Raw genomic sequence first — 15,000 nt, forward strand, 5'->3', positions numbered from 1 at the left:
GACTACAACCCAAGATATCTGGAGGGATAGAATCTCTACGCAGACTTCACACAAACATCCTGCTCTGCAAAATATGATACATTTCTCTATATATATTTATATTCTCTTTTCTTTTTTTTTTGCCGTACTACACGGTACAAGTACCGCAGGTCTAGAGGAAGAAGGGGGGTCACGTCTCACGGGTTGGGAAGTTTTAGGGCTCTGGGCCGTGGGTTTAGAAGCTGTAGGGCTCTGGGCCGTGGGTTCAGAAGCTGTAGGGCTCTGGGCCGTGGGTTCAGAAGCTGTAGGGCTCTGGGTCGTAGGTTCAGAAGCTGTAGGGCTCTGGGTCGTAGGTTCAGAAAATGTAGGGCTCTGGGTCGTAGGTTCAGAAGCTGTAGGGCTCTGGGTCGTAGGTTCAGAAAATGTAGGGCTCTGGGTCGTAGGTTCAGAAGCCGTAGGGCTCTGGGTCGTAGGTTCAGAAGCAGTAGGGCTCTGGTTCAGTGTTTCTATGGCAATAGTAGGTTTGAGTCCTCAGTGCATTTCATGCTGCACTAATATAGTGCAAGGTAGCGGAGCACTCCCGCTGTACCGTCCCCCACCGCGCGGGGTGAGGCAGGCTTGGGGGGAGGGGAGGGGGGAGGGGGGAGAGGAGCCAGGCAGGGCCCCGCCTTCTGCAGGTTTGTGTGGATGTAGAGATGGAAACTACGCACATGTCCCCGGACGACCTTTGACCTCCGACACAGGCCCCGGTGATGACAGAGGAGATAGGGAGAGGTGGAGAGAGAGTTGAGGGGAGTGAGAAGATGAAAAGGGATGGAGAGAGAGAGAGAGAGAGAGAGAGAGAGAGAGAGAGAGAGAGAGAGAGAGAGAGAGAGAGAGAGAGAGAGAGAGAGAGAGAGAGAGAGAGAGGGAGGGAGGGAGGGAGGGAGAGAGAGAGAGAGAGAGAGAGAGAGAGAGAGAGAGAGAGAGAGAGAGAGAGAGAGAGGGAGGGAGGGAGGGAGGGAGAGAGAGAGAGAGAGAGAGAGAGAGAGAGAGAGAGAGAGAGAGAGAGAGAGAGAGAGAGAGAGGAATAGGATGGATGAAGATAGAGAGAGGGTTGGGGAAGAGAGAGAGGAGAGAGAGAGAGAGAAGGATAGAGTTGAAACAGAAGAGAGACGAAAGGAGAGAGAGGGAGAAACGGGATGAAGAGAGAGAGAAAGAGAGCAATGTGGTCCTTTTGTTTAAGACAGTAAAAGAGCTTTGAGCAAAAAGCCAGACGAGGATTGGGGAAAAGACTGGGATCCAAGCCTTTTAGGCGATGGACCCCCTTCCTCCTCATCCTCATCCCCTTCCTCCCTGTGGCTTTTGGCAAAGCGACAAACGCCGTGAGCACCTTGAGCCTCCTGCGGCTCAGAGAGAGAGAGAGAGAGAGAGAGAGAGAGAGAGAGAGAGAGAGAGAGAGACAGAGACAGAGACAGAGACAGAGAGAGAGAGAGAGAGAGAGAGAGAGAGAGAGAGAGAGAGAGAGAGAGAGTGACAGAGAGAGAGAGAGAGAGAGAGAGAGAGAGAGAGAGAGAGAGAGAGAGAGAGAGAGAGAGAGAGAGAGAGAGAGAGTGACAGAGAGAGAGAGAGAGAGAGAGAGAGATTGAGGTAGAGAGACAGAGCAAGAGTGAGAGAAAGAGAGAAGAGGGGTGCTAGGCTGTTGTCCAGCGCTGGGCCACGCTGCCCGGCGTTTGGGTCCCAGACGGTGCCGTCGGGTTAAGTTCTCCCCGATCCATCGCTCTGCTGCTCAAAGTGGAACAACAAAAGAAAAACGAAAAAAAAGGCATTTCCTGTGGATGGTGGAGGTGCTGAAGGCCCTGGTGGGTGTGTGTGTGTGTGTGTGTGTGTGTGTGTGTGTGTGTGTGTGTGTGTGTGTGTGTGTGTGTGTGTGTGTGTGTGTGTGTGTGTGTGTGTGTGTGTGTGTGTGTGTGTGTGTGTGTGTGTGTGTGTGTGTGTGTGTGTCAATACTATTTGTGAGAATGTGATATGTGTCCGCCCGGGTGCGGATCTGTATGTTTGTGGTAGCGGGGGGTTTGGGGGTGGGGGGGTGCGGAGTGGGGGTTCAGCAACTCAAAGTGGGTTAATCCAAATGGTGTGTCCACAAGTCATTTCCCTATCCCCCTGCTCGGACATTCTCAGCAACGACGACACTGCAGACATGACCGCCCTCTGGTGGCGGCCACCGGGAACTACGCCCGCGTCCCTGGTTCAGTCGGGGCCAGGGAGGACTACATGTCGGCGTCTCCGTCGTAGGCCAGGGTTAGGGGCTTCAGGCGGTTGTTCTGCTGCCTCTGTCTCTGAGGCCTCTTTGGCTTCTTGCTGCGCAGGGAAAAAAAGTTAAGAAACAGTCAGTCGACCATTTGTTGTAACTACTGTCCTCCTACCAATGCAGTCGTGGAGTTCGAGGCACTAAGAGGAGGTTTGACCTCTTTGCATCTGTTTGATCCATTTACCGAATTAGCTCGACCCTAGAGGAATGAGATCAGTAGCCATTGGCAACCAGATGCAAAGGGAGGGTTATGGCATGGAATCATGGGAAATTATTAATAATACTAATTATTATTAGTAGGCTTTGTTGTGTTGTATCCAAAACTCTGCATGGGGCTCTGTTGGGGGGGGGGTTCCATGGTAACGAGGATTGGGTGACATGGTACCAGGGATGTGGGTAACCGGGTAACAGGGAGTGGGAAGATCAAAGTAAACAGGGGATGCGACGTGGGTCATGGTAACAAAGACAGAGTTACGCACAGGAAGTGAGGGTGACGGCGGTTACGAGGACGGACAACACGCACGTAACTGCATACCTACCCACTAATCTACACCAGCAGCTTCTTTCAGACTCTTTTCAAACAAGTTAAGTTTAAATCCCACAAGCGATGCTGTCTGCAGCCCATATGGCCACGTCTAAGCAGCGCCGAAGAAGGTGTACCGCCTGAATACAAACAATGTATAAATATCGTAATCCGACTTCCATGATGAGGCAAAGGGAGCAAGCGAGGGCCCAGATGGTGCAGAGAGTTGTGTCTCTGGCTCTGCTGGAGGCGCGGTGGGTGTGTGAGGCGCTTCATTTACATGCAGCGTCGGCACCGACGTGTTACCGTGACGACAGGTATTATTATCACTTCTCGATCGGGAGATGTTTCTAAACATAAAGTCGCACCTCCTTTTATTTTTTTAAAAGGTGTTTTTTTTAGGTCGGTTTGCTCGCGTTTCCCGGAGCTCACCTCTACCCGCCGCTAGAGACCCGAAGTGAAGAAGTCGCACGTGTCGGCACAAATTTGAATAAAGTTGTGTTGTTGCTGTTGTTGTGGTTTCGGGTTTAATCCCTCCCCACTCGCGTGTCCTTTAGACCCTTTCCTCGGCAGACTCTCTATAGCTCCACTTCATTAGTACCGTGTGTTTATCCTACCTCGTATTAATAAAGCGGAGGCAGCGATAGGCCCGCGGAGAGCGACGGGGATTAGGTTTGTGACGCCGCAAACCGGAGGTCTAGAGAGCACTAATTACCGCCGGGGGTTGGGTTCGCTGCGGGGGCCGTCGTCAGGGAGCCACTGGCTTTAGCTGCCATGGATCTCAGGCTCGTTGGTGTGCATGAACTTTAGGCAATCTAATAAATTGTTGACCTGATTCACAACTAGTGCCTTTGTCTGTGGTGGCGTAAATGTGGAGAGAACAATTAGATGAACAGAGCGATGCATCGAAAGCTTTCAAATGAATCTACTTGGTTGATGCAAACAAAATCCAAATCGCCAAAGTATACATATAAAGTACTATTAATGGTATACATTTAAAGACGGAAACTTAATACAAGTACACACTTAGGCAAAAGTATTGTATACTAAACAAACTCACTCATATATCAATGAGCCTAGCTTTTTGAAGTGGCTTAAGCCGGCCTCAGAAGCCTAACCTAAGTCAGTTTGCAGTTCACTCGCTTGACTAAGAAGCACTGGGGACAACAACACACACTCTTTAGTCATCTACTACTACTCTAGCCCTCACTACAAACGTCCGACGTGTTTTACCTGTTCCACCACAGGCTCTCAGCCACTCAGGGCGGGACCCCTAGAGCAGCAGGGGAGCAAAGGTCACGGTTGGACTTTTAGAGCAGCGGAGGGTCAGATGTCACCGACCCACGCTAGGGTCCCCATAAGGAGGTCCTATAGGTGTGTTTAGTCTACAGCCTCGCTGTGGGCCGACTGCTGGCACTCGGGACAGGTGTAGGTGAGCTCGTGGGCGTCACCGCCAATCCAGACCACTGCCCCGTTGCAGGGGGCCTCCTCAGCCTTGAGGGCCCGCCTCACCTTGGCACAAGAGCGGCTGATTGGACGACAGATGGAGAAAAAAAAAAATACACAAAAGATGAAAGGGGCGTTGAATGGGTTGGGAGGAGGGAAGCTTTGTTCTGTGGGAATGTGGGAATTGTTGGGGGATTGATTGAGAAAGCGCATTGGTATGTGATGACAGCTGTAGCTGTTTGCCCTCAGCCTGACACCCCATATGGTTCACAGAACCATCTGGAAAGCCTTCCTTGGAAACGGTTGGAAAAAGGCAGGCGGGTTCGAACAAAACACCCGGGAGGTGATTGGACGAAGCGCCTGTCAATCAGCCTTCATCATCTGCGTGCAGCAGGTGGTGTTTCCTTGGAGGACGCTGATTGGTCTGAACCATTGTGGTTGTGCTTCGAGCACAAGTGCAGAACTTGAAGCCCGGCGAGGAGGTATCTCCTGTGCTCTCGCCAATCATTCTCCTATCCAGGGTGTGTTTGCACCACCACTGACACATAATTATCGCTGTACTGTACAGATCTACAAAGCCGCCCAGCCCGGAGCTCTGCTCTGTGGCTTCTGCATGTCTGATGGTTTCTCTGATTGATCAGAGTCTCACGCTCAGGATAAAAGTGTCTGGCGATCACATGACTTGATTCATGTCAACAGGGGGGGGGGGGCTGATAGGTGGTTGTTGGAGGATGGAAGAAGGGGTTGTCTTGGTCACCGGGAGACAGGGGAGGGGGGGGGGGGGGGGGCGGGAGATGGATGAAGGGATAATGGGTGAGGGTTGGAGGCTGGGGAGGGAGGGGGGGTTGTCATGGTTACGGGTGGCGAGGAGGAAGGTGGGGTATGATGGACGAACGGATCACGGGTGGTGGTTGGAGGGTGGAGAGGGGGGGGGGGGGGGGTCGGGTGTCTTGGTCACAGATGGCGAGGAGAAGGAAGGGGCGGGGGGAGGATGAGGAGCAGGCGTCAGACTCACCACGCGAGGTATATCATAGACGCTATGAACAGGACGAGCACCGTGGCCCCCGCCGCCACGCCGTACACCCACATCTTCAGCTTCCCATCTGTAGGAGGAGGGCAGTGTCACAACCCCCCCCCATACGGGACCCCCCCATACCCCGGGGTTAGGGGTCCCTCCCCCGCCCAGAGGCGCTGGGGTCCAACCCCCAACGTCCCCCGAAACTAACCTGTGGGGATCTTTGAGCAAGAGGCCCACAACCACCCCTAGCATCTTCTTAACGAGGTGGATCTGGAATACCATAGGTTCTGCTTAACGAGGTGTATCTGGAATACCATAGCGTCTTCTTAATGAGGTGTATCTGGAACACCATAGCTGCTAGTTAACAAGGTGTATCTGGAATACCATAGCGTCTGCTTAACGAGGTGTATCCGGAATACCATAGCGTCTGCTTAACGAGGTGTATCTGGAATACCATAGCGTCTGCTTAACGAGGTGTATCTGGAATACCATAGCGTCTGCTTAACGAGGTGTATCTGGAATACCCTAGCTGCTAGTTAACGAGGTGTATCTGGAATACCATAGCTGCTGCTTAACGAGGTGTAGCTCTAATACCCTATCTGTTACTTAATGAAGTGTATCTGGGATACCCTAGCAGCGAGTTAACGAGGTGTACCTGTAATACCGTAGTAGCTAGTTACCAAGGTGCATCTGGAAAACCACAGCTGCAGCTTAACGAGGTGTATCTGGAATGCTCTAGCTGCTGCATAACGAGGTGCATCTGGAATGCACTGAGTTGCTCTGGAGACAGACCGACCAATCAAAAGGCTGCACCGTCAGGAAAAAATATTATTCTTCCTTTTGTGTTTTGTGTTCCATTTGTTATGAACGATACTTTATCCAAGTCAAGGCTGTTTGAAGTATAACAGGTGGAATTGTGACGATTTGTCCTTTTACTTAATATCTTGGTCGAGGAGTGTGTGATTCTGCAACGACAGCTAGGACGCTCCAGAACCCAGCGACCCACCCATGTTGCTCTCAGCTCTTATTTAAGCCTCTGGTGCATCTCAGAGCTGAATGCCAAAAAACGTTCTAATCCCTTTTTATGTTTCTATGTCTCTAGGGTAGGTTTTAACCCTCTTTAACCATGTTAAACGTTCCCATTTGCTGCCTCGTTTGACCTGAGTTGTAGCTACAGTTATACCAACAGTTTCTGAGTTACTATCATTGAGAAATGGATCGATTTCAACGATTATTGATAACAATTCCCTAGATGGAATGACTCGTGGAAAGGGGTTTGTAATTCTTGAAGAGTTCCTGACTCAATTCTTGAATTCTACTTTTGGTCTTTTTTTGCAGAGTAAACATGAAGTGAAATTGTTACATAGTGCAGCTTTAAATGTCACCATAGCACAGTTTAGTTTGGATTAGATGTCAAGCTACATACATGTAGCAGATAATCAAAACATCTTTAAACATCCACATATCTTACCTGTGCTACTCATTCACTGAGCTAGGCTAATAAATTACGAGGTTAAGTAGCTAACTTGACAGAACCTTTTCCCCTGAACGATGCGTTCTGCACGTCGAGTTAAGTGCACTATAGTTCTTCATCACAGTTACAGTCACACTGCTTTGACAAGTGCATCCAAAAGGGTTTGAAATCCTTCTTCCAGGGACAGGACTGTGTTAGGTGCCAACTGCCAGACAGACATCAGAAGACACACTACCTAATGTCTCTGTGGAACTACAGCATGGGGGTTAAGATATATTTTACATTTGAATGCCAAGATGCACTGTACCCACATTTTGTATCAAGCTTCGATTGTGTGCTTAAGTTGTTCTCAGGCACACTTGTGAGTTGCTTTGGATGAAAGCGTAGTCCTGTTGAACGACTAAATATAAACATCCACGGCCTAAATAAGATCTAGTTACGGCCTGTAGAACCTCGACTGACATCTCCCATCCTACAACCCTCTGTTCCTTCACAACCTGTCTCACGCTCCGGTTCGACCACTGACGGGGTTACACCCTCCATTACCCTAGACGACACACCCACCGCCCAGAGCAGCCCCTGTCTGACCGCGTCGCCCCCCTCACCTTGTCCGTAGGGCTGCAGGTACCAGGTGCGTCCCGACCGGCCCGGCTGGATGGTGCTGGGCGGAGTGGGGTTCACCGCCCGGCTGGTCTTCACGTCGCCCTTCTTGTCCCCCGCCGTGGGGACCTCCACCACGGGGATGGGGGCGCAGTGGTTCAGCTGGCCAGTGAAGAACAACACCTCCGTGTAGCCCTCCTCGCACTGGCACAGCGCTGCCTGCAGGGGGCAGCAAGGGACCGCCATCAGGAGGGGGAGTGGGGGTGGATGCAGGGTGATGGGAGGATAGGGATACTTATGTGTGTGTTGTGGTTGTTATCATTATGTACTTATTGTATGTATTATATTATATTGTTATATATGTATATAGTATTATATTGTTGTTTCTCTTTCTTCTGACAAATGTATTTTAAGTCGCTTTGGATGAAAGCGTTTGAAAACGGCCCCAAATGTAAATGTTAATAATTGACTATGACTTACATAACATGTATCTGGGAGCTGAATAGTTAACACAACCAGACACAAGTGTAACGTCATATATCTCGTCTTCAGAAAAACGAGGCACATGCTACCTCTGGCCAGCAGAGGGCAGCCTGGGACCTCATTGTAAGGGAGCTGTGTGTGCTGGTGCTGAGTGGTTGGGGCGCGTGAGGCACATTAAAGATGAAGCCCTGCACTTTGGCCCTAATGGTGGGATTAGCCGTTACTGGCCACACACACACACACACACACACACACACACACACACACACACACACACACACACACACACACACACACACACACACACACACACACACACACACACACACACACACACGGATGCTACACACACTAGATGCAGACTCATACACACACACTCACAAAAACACACACACACACACAAACACTTCACCCACACACAAACACTTCACCCAGACATAAATGATTCACCCCCCCCACACACACACACACACACACCACACTCAAACACACACGTGTGTGAAGCGTGCCGTCTCTATAATGGCTTAGCTGGAGGAGGAGAGATAGCGGTGGTCTGGCTGCCAGCCGGGGAAATCAAAGTGCAGGTCAGACGCTGGGGTCTACCCTCCCGGCCCCCTCCCTCAGTGGCTGCTATTGTGATTTATGTATTCTAACATGGCCGCCGTGGTCATATCTTTAAAACGTATGCTATTGTGCTTTTGTGCTACGGTATCTTTGACTGCTGCAGGCCTGTAATAAGCCTATCCAATCATTTAATTCATCCCAAATGAAAAGACTAGATGGCCTACCAGTCTGTCCACCTCGCTACCAGGCTAACTACGGGCACTCACTGAGCGTGACCGGCGTCCTCCACAAGGCTAGGCAGAGCTAATGCTAAAGCTAGCGTGCTAGTCCTGCGTTTTGGGGGCATGAAAAGGTAGGGCAGGCGATTTGGAGAGTAAGCTATAGTTGGGTATCAAACCAAAAAAACGCACCCTTCCCTTTGGGGGAGTGGCTTTGGAGGAAGCCACGCCCCCAAAAGGGAGGGCTGCGATTTTGCGGTTGGTAAGTAACAAACAGAATATATATTTTTTGGTTTAAAACTTCAAAAAATGTAGCCTCCTCTCCAACTGGCCTGCCCTACCTTTAACCGCAAGCTGCTTTGGATGAAAACATCTGCTAAACGTCAGAATAGTGACAGTTAATCGACCCGTATCAAACAAACATCACCCACCTCGCTACAGAAGGACTTGGGGCTGAGGCAGGGGGGGTCGCAGGAGCTGTTGTCTCCGGGCGGATTGATCGGAGGACATCCGCCTGCGGGTCAAAGGACATCAGTGTGAAACACACCGGATACACACGGGAAGTGATCATTCACATCGCATTGATTTATCCAGTCACCATTTTGGCTGCTCAGTTCGATCTCCGAGGATTTCAGTGACAAATATCCCAGTAAGACCAGTGACCGATGACCCCTAGGCATACATCAGTATCAATATCTATAAGTGAAGTTCTTAAGTGAGTATTCGCATACACATTTATCAATAATGTCAGGTAAAGACATGAGTTATGCTAAAAGGCACTGAACGCTCTACGGCAACTAAACGCATCGAGCAACGGTCAAATGCACATCTTCAGAACTGACAATGTATATCACATTCCCAATTTAAATCATGCAATGAACAAAGAATGAATCGTGCAACTCTGACAACCAGCAGTGTCTAGTGTGATAGGATAAGTGACTTAGTGAGAGTGAGAGAGAGTGCTACACCTGTAGCTGTGTCACTGTATTAGTGACAGAGTGCTACACCCGTATCTTTGACACTATATTAGTGACTTAGTGAGATAGTGCTATACCTGTACCAATTAGTGACTTACTGAGAGCCTGCTACACCTGTACCATTGATGCTGTATTAGTGACTTAGTGAGTGTATCCCATCTGTACCTATTAGTGACTTAGTGAGAGAGTGCTACACCGTTACCTGTGAGACAGTATAAGTGACTTAGTGAGAGAGTGAGAAAGTGCGACACCCTTACCTGTGACGTTGACCCCATCGGAGCGCTGGCACCAGGTGTTGAACTCTGTGGAGTTGGTCTTGCGGACGCTCTTCCAGGTGTACTCGTAGCAGGCCCCGTCTTAAAGGCACAGGACAGCCGGTCAGTCCCAAGGCGGCAGCATAACAACGTCCCACCGGATCAATACAGTGTCGTGAATTTGAAAGGCTGGCTTACGTCTACTTATCCGCAGACTGTGACTGTTACAGACTGATAAAGCACAGCCAAAAACAGGTTGCACGCATTTTTTTAAAGTACTTGTAGACCCAAATCAATTCAGATAATATCTGTCAAAATGTCAAAACAAGTCTGGAATCGGTAAGAATGATTCATTCTTATTACACCATGGATGTAAATACCATATGCTTGGTCCAACGCATGCACAAACGCACAGTGGAAAGATTCAAACTAGCATATTGACATTAGCATAACAGGAATGGATGACATGAGTTCATATTGTTATCTTAATCAGTCGTGGCACCCATAGACCGCAATCCGACAACAACCATCTTAAACCTTCACAAACGAGAGCGATACTCCATTGATTTATCAGGCGAAAAGCTTTCTGGACGTCGACCGGCTCCATTATGCCGGGGCACTAACAGACGGAGATGAAAGATGTGTCCGCTAAGTTATATATCTACTTAATTAGCACGGGCTGCGGGGGCTACCGTATCGGCCCAGAGTGGCCTCCCTGGCCCAGCGCTTTAATCTTTAATAAAAGCTTTCGCTTAATGACTTTCTATCAATGCAATTACAGCTATCGATATCTCCATCCGCGGCGCCACTGACCCGGGTTATATGGCCCTGCGTGGGTCGGGGAATCTCAGAGGCAGCGGAGGAAAGTGTTTAACCTTGAACTTAAAGAAGCAGATGTCTCTCCTCTGGGCTGTTTTAATACAGTATCATCGTCTACCGGATCAATAGACGAGCTGTGGTTCACCGGAGAGAGATCAGGTTTCTACCTCCGCTTTATCCGCTCCCTCCCTCCCTCCCTCCCTCCCTCCTTCCTACCTTTCTTTAATCTCCCATCCTCTTGTTCTCTCTCTCGTCTTCCCTGCGGCCTCATCCTGTCATTCAACTCGTTTCGCAATCCCGTCCCCTCTCCATGCTTTCATTTCGGGATTTCATTTGCTCTTTATTAACGAGCAAAAAAGAATAAATGAAACGCGTTTCTTCATTCCCCACTGTCCCTCGGTTAAGTAAAGCTCATTCGTATTATTCTCTTCCTCCCTTGTCCTCCCCCCAATGGGTGGGGGGGGGCGAAGGGGGTTGGGGAGGGGGGGTTGTTAAACCAGGTCAGGCCATAAAGGACTCAAGGGCTCGGGGGATAGAGAGAGAGAGAGGGAGAGAGACAGGGAGAGAGAGACAGAGACAGAGAGAGAGAGGGGGAGAGGGGGAGAGGGGAGAGAGAGAGAGAGAGAGAGAGAGAGAGAGAGAGAGAGAGAGAGAGAGAGAGAGAGAGAGAGACGGGGACGAGCAGGGCCGGATGGGGGGGTTGGCTGGAAGAGATGCACTGGGGGGCTGGGAGGATCCTACAGAGGGCTGGCGGGGCTGGGTGGGCTGTCTGGGAGCGCTGGGTGAGAGGTTATAGAGGGGGGGGCTGGCGGGTTTCACTGCCCGCTGAACCACTGGCCTCGCAATGAGGGTTTGGTGGAAGGCAATTTACAGGCACCGCTGCACCCTGTCAACCAATCGGTGCTTACCGAACGCAGGGGGCACCAGGGCAGTGACCGCTCTGAGGCTCACCCGAGACAGCACAACATCACTGGAGGAGTGTGTGTGTGTGTGTGTGTGTGTGTGTGTGTTCAACACGTAGGAGAGAGGCTCTTATTTTGGAGGAATTCCAAATTCCAGATCAGTTTTCTCTTTTTTCCCCCCAAGATAAAAAAAAACACAAAAGTAAACTCCCAAAGGGCAGACGAGGTCTTGGTTCTCATTTTGTCTCTTTCACTCTTATCATCACTTGTCGAAAAAGCCGATTTGTTAGCGTCCGTTCAGCTGAGACAGTTCATCAGCCCCGGCTAAAGGACAGTCTACTCTGGTGAGCTGGACTCTCAGGACCCTCCCAAGATCCCCCTCAGTGGGCAGGATTAGCCCTGTCAGTCTCAAGGAGGGGCGATGTACAGGGATGGTCTCTCTCTGGTTTCCAGTCGCAGGCCCTTGCAGCACTATCTGTTCCCGGGTATTGACCAGTACAGGCGTACCTGTTCCCGGGGTATTGTCCAGTACAGGCGTACCTGTTCCCGGGGTATTGTCCAGTACAGGCGTACCTGTTCCCGGGGTATTGACCAGTACAGGCGTACCTGTTCCCGGGGTATTGACCAGTACAGGCGTACCTGTGCAGGGACGGGACTCCCAGGCCTGGTCCGGGCACAGCTGCAGGTTCTGGGGCTCCTGAGCCATGACGGGCCGGACTCGCACCTGCACCGAGCCGAAGTCCACCCCCGCCTCCTTAGCGCACACGCTCACACACGGGTTCCACTCCGACCACTCCATCAGGTAGCACTCTCCTGCAGGGACGCATGTACACGCACGCACGCACGCACGCACGCACGCACGCACACACGCACGCACACACACACACACACACACACACACACAAAGCAGAAAACCTGCCATTATATATTGGCTCCTGAAGGATAGAACAGACAGAACTTGGTTTTCATGTGACGTGTAGACCATTAATCTACTGAACTGTGTTATGCCGGTTTAAAAGGACACCGCTCAGGTAAACTGGCGACCGGAGGGGTTGCTAGTTAGATCCCTGTCTCCTTATGGCCAAGTAAAAGGCCCAGACGGCCAGGCGTGTTTGACGCCGTCCTCAGTTTATAGATTGATGAGGGTCGACGGGTCGATGGTAGTCATCAGAGGGCGACGAGTGACTCTAAGGTCGCAGCGGTTGGAAAGTACTGTGTACACCGAGGTATGCTCGCAGTATCGACCTTCAGCCGACTCGGGCTGACCTTGAGGTGTGGGTTTGCGGTGGAGGGAGCGGTGGTGAGTGCAACTGTCTGAAGGGCTGATAAGAGATTGAATTACTGCACTCCATCACTGCCAAACTGCCAGGGTTCACCTCTTCATTCTGTATTGACTGTCTTTGTTCAATAACTACATTGTCTGCCAGGACTTCTGGACTGGGGGCTCGAGAGAGAGAGGGGGGCGGGGCGGGGGGAGTGCTTCACTGCCTTGGACTTGCAGGCAAATTGGGCTGGCTAGAAGGTGTTGTTGGTGGTGGGGTTAGAATTGGTGGTGGTGGTGTAAGGGTAGCTATTGATGGTGTTGGGGTTGGTACTGGTGGTGTTGGTGGAGGTATTGATGTGGTTGGTGTGAAGGTGGTGGAGGTGATTGTGATGTGGTGGTGGCGGTGGTGATGCTGGTGGTGGAGATAAAGGGGTTTTTGTGGTGGAGATGGTGGTGGTGATGCTGCATGGAGGTGGTGTTAAACCAGACAGAGGCTACACAGTGTTGCCCGTCAGTAATTTAGTTGAGTTCCTCTTGGTGGGGCCAACAAGGGGCCGTTTCAAACAGACGCTGGCGTGAACCACGAGAGATGACGTTGCTTGGCTTCGGTTGATGTTTGAGTGCGTGTGCCTGAGAACTTTAAATTAAACAAAGCATTGATGGCCTCACCAGGGAAGAGCCTCACTCTGAGTGGCTCGTAGCTCTGTGATAAACAGCAGATGTCCAGCTCTGCCCTGTGTATGAATGACGCATTCACTCAATTTTAATCTCACACTTAGATCCATATTGATGGATTAAGATGTTAGACATCAATCGTCCGTTTGACTAATAATGAAGAATGTGTCGCGCTGGTTGAAAGGCTCTGCTAAATGATGGGGTTTAATTTCAGACACTCATGAAAAGAATTTATTCACTGCCTGTGAGGAGTCTGTGATTACAATGTCAAATGCGATCAATCACGTTTTATCAACGCTCTACTTTTATTAAATGTAGATCTCTTAAGGCAGAGATCATGAGGGTATCATAGAAGTACTTCAGTAATAAGTCATTACTAATAGCTCATCTTTCAAACCCTAATAATATGACATATTGTGATTGCCATTCTCTTGGGCGATAAATGCACTACTTGAAGTTTCACCACTGAAGAAGAGACCTTCACAACGTCATTTATTAAAGTTTTTACTGTCGCCAGTTTCCCTATAACTAGATAACTCTCAATAATTAAACGTTTCTCTGGCCAGTGACTCCATCTTTGGTCTGACTATGTTTGCCTGATTGCACACAACACAACACTTGATGAATAGTATTTTGTTTGTTTCTTCAAATCATTATGGGGTCGGTTTGTATAAACAGGATCTTCAAATAAAACCTTTTAAAATACAAAACATTTTGAATTACTCATAGAAATAACTTATCACAAAATCCATCGCTTACAAGACAGCAGTCTCCTGCCCCCCAGGTGCATTGTGGGAGACCCGAATGTAATGAGATAACCCGGCTGTAGTTAACCCAGCTGTAGTTAACCCGGCTGTAGTTAACCCGGCATTAGTTAACCCGGCTGTAGTTAACCCGGCTGTAGTTAACCCGGCTGTAGTTAACCCGGCTGTAGTAAGCTGTCTAGCTAGTGCGTAAACGGATGCTGATGAGAGCGCGGTAACCGAGGGTTACCTGGGCAGGGCAGGGTGCAGCTCTCCACGAGCCTCATCTCCTTGTTGCCGTCGGCGACGGCCTGGAGGCCGCTGCAGAGCTCCTCCTCCACCAGGCTGGGGGGGGCGCGGCCCGATCCGTCGGACACGAAGCAGGAGGTGTTCCTGTGGCGCAGCCCGTGGCCACACGCCACATCCCCCTTAGACCACAACACACACGTCAAACGTTGCCTTGGTAACCAGCAAACAAACCTGAGTTGCGATTATATATATTTTAAATCCGGCATAATCCATAGTGACCGAGACAATGTAACACGACCAGACCAAAAGTCACATGGAAATCATAACATTTGGGTTCGCTTGATTCTCTAGTTCGTCTTTTACTGTGTATACTAAACCCCCTCTTTACTGTGTCATTCAGCCCGAGATGTTTGCATCCACAGTGACTAACAGCACACTCCGATTGACGTCATGAAGGGTATCTGTCTCACTTTCGGGCTGGGAGTGTAGCACCCTCTGTCACCTGAGCCAGACCTAGCACCA

General features: G+C 50.2%; 1 protein-coding gene across 1 annotated transcript in view; it reads right to left on the reverse strand.

Annotated features, from left to right (window-relative positions):
• Positions 1–2,327: 2,327 nt before the first annotated feature.
• The window catches only part of thsd7ab (thrombospondin, type I, domain containing 7Ab), an 86,092-nt gene continuing 73,419 nt past the window's right edge, over positions 2,328–15,000 (reverse strand). Inside the window, exons 19-25 of the mRNA XM_030370385.1 lie at positions 14,480–14,657; positions 12,187–12,360; positions 9,830–9,928; positions 9,027–9,109; positions 7,336–7,549; positions 5,254–5,341; positions 2,328–4,320 (exon numbers count right to left, since the gene is read on the reverse strand). Of these exons, the coding sequence (XP_030226245.1) occupies positions 4,173–4,320; positions 5,254–5,341; positions 7,336–7,549; positions 9,027–9,109; positions 9,830–9,928; positions 12,187–12,360; positions 14,480–14,657 (984 nt within the window). The 3' untranslated portion in view covers positions 2,328–4,172. The remainder of the gene's footprint in view (positions 4,321–5,253; positions 5,342–7,335; positions 7,550–9,026; positions 9,110–9,829; positions 9,929–12,186; positions 12,361–14,479; positions 14,658–15,000) is intronic.

The sequence above is a fragment of the Gadus morhua genome, chromosome 11 (genome assembly GCF_902167405.1).
Source record: "Gadus morhua chromosome 11, gadMor3.0, whole genome shotgun sequence".
Taxonomy (NCBI): Eukaryota; Metazoa; Chordata; class Actinopteri; order Gadiformes; family Gadidae; genus Gadus; species Gadus morhua.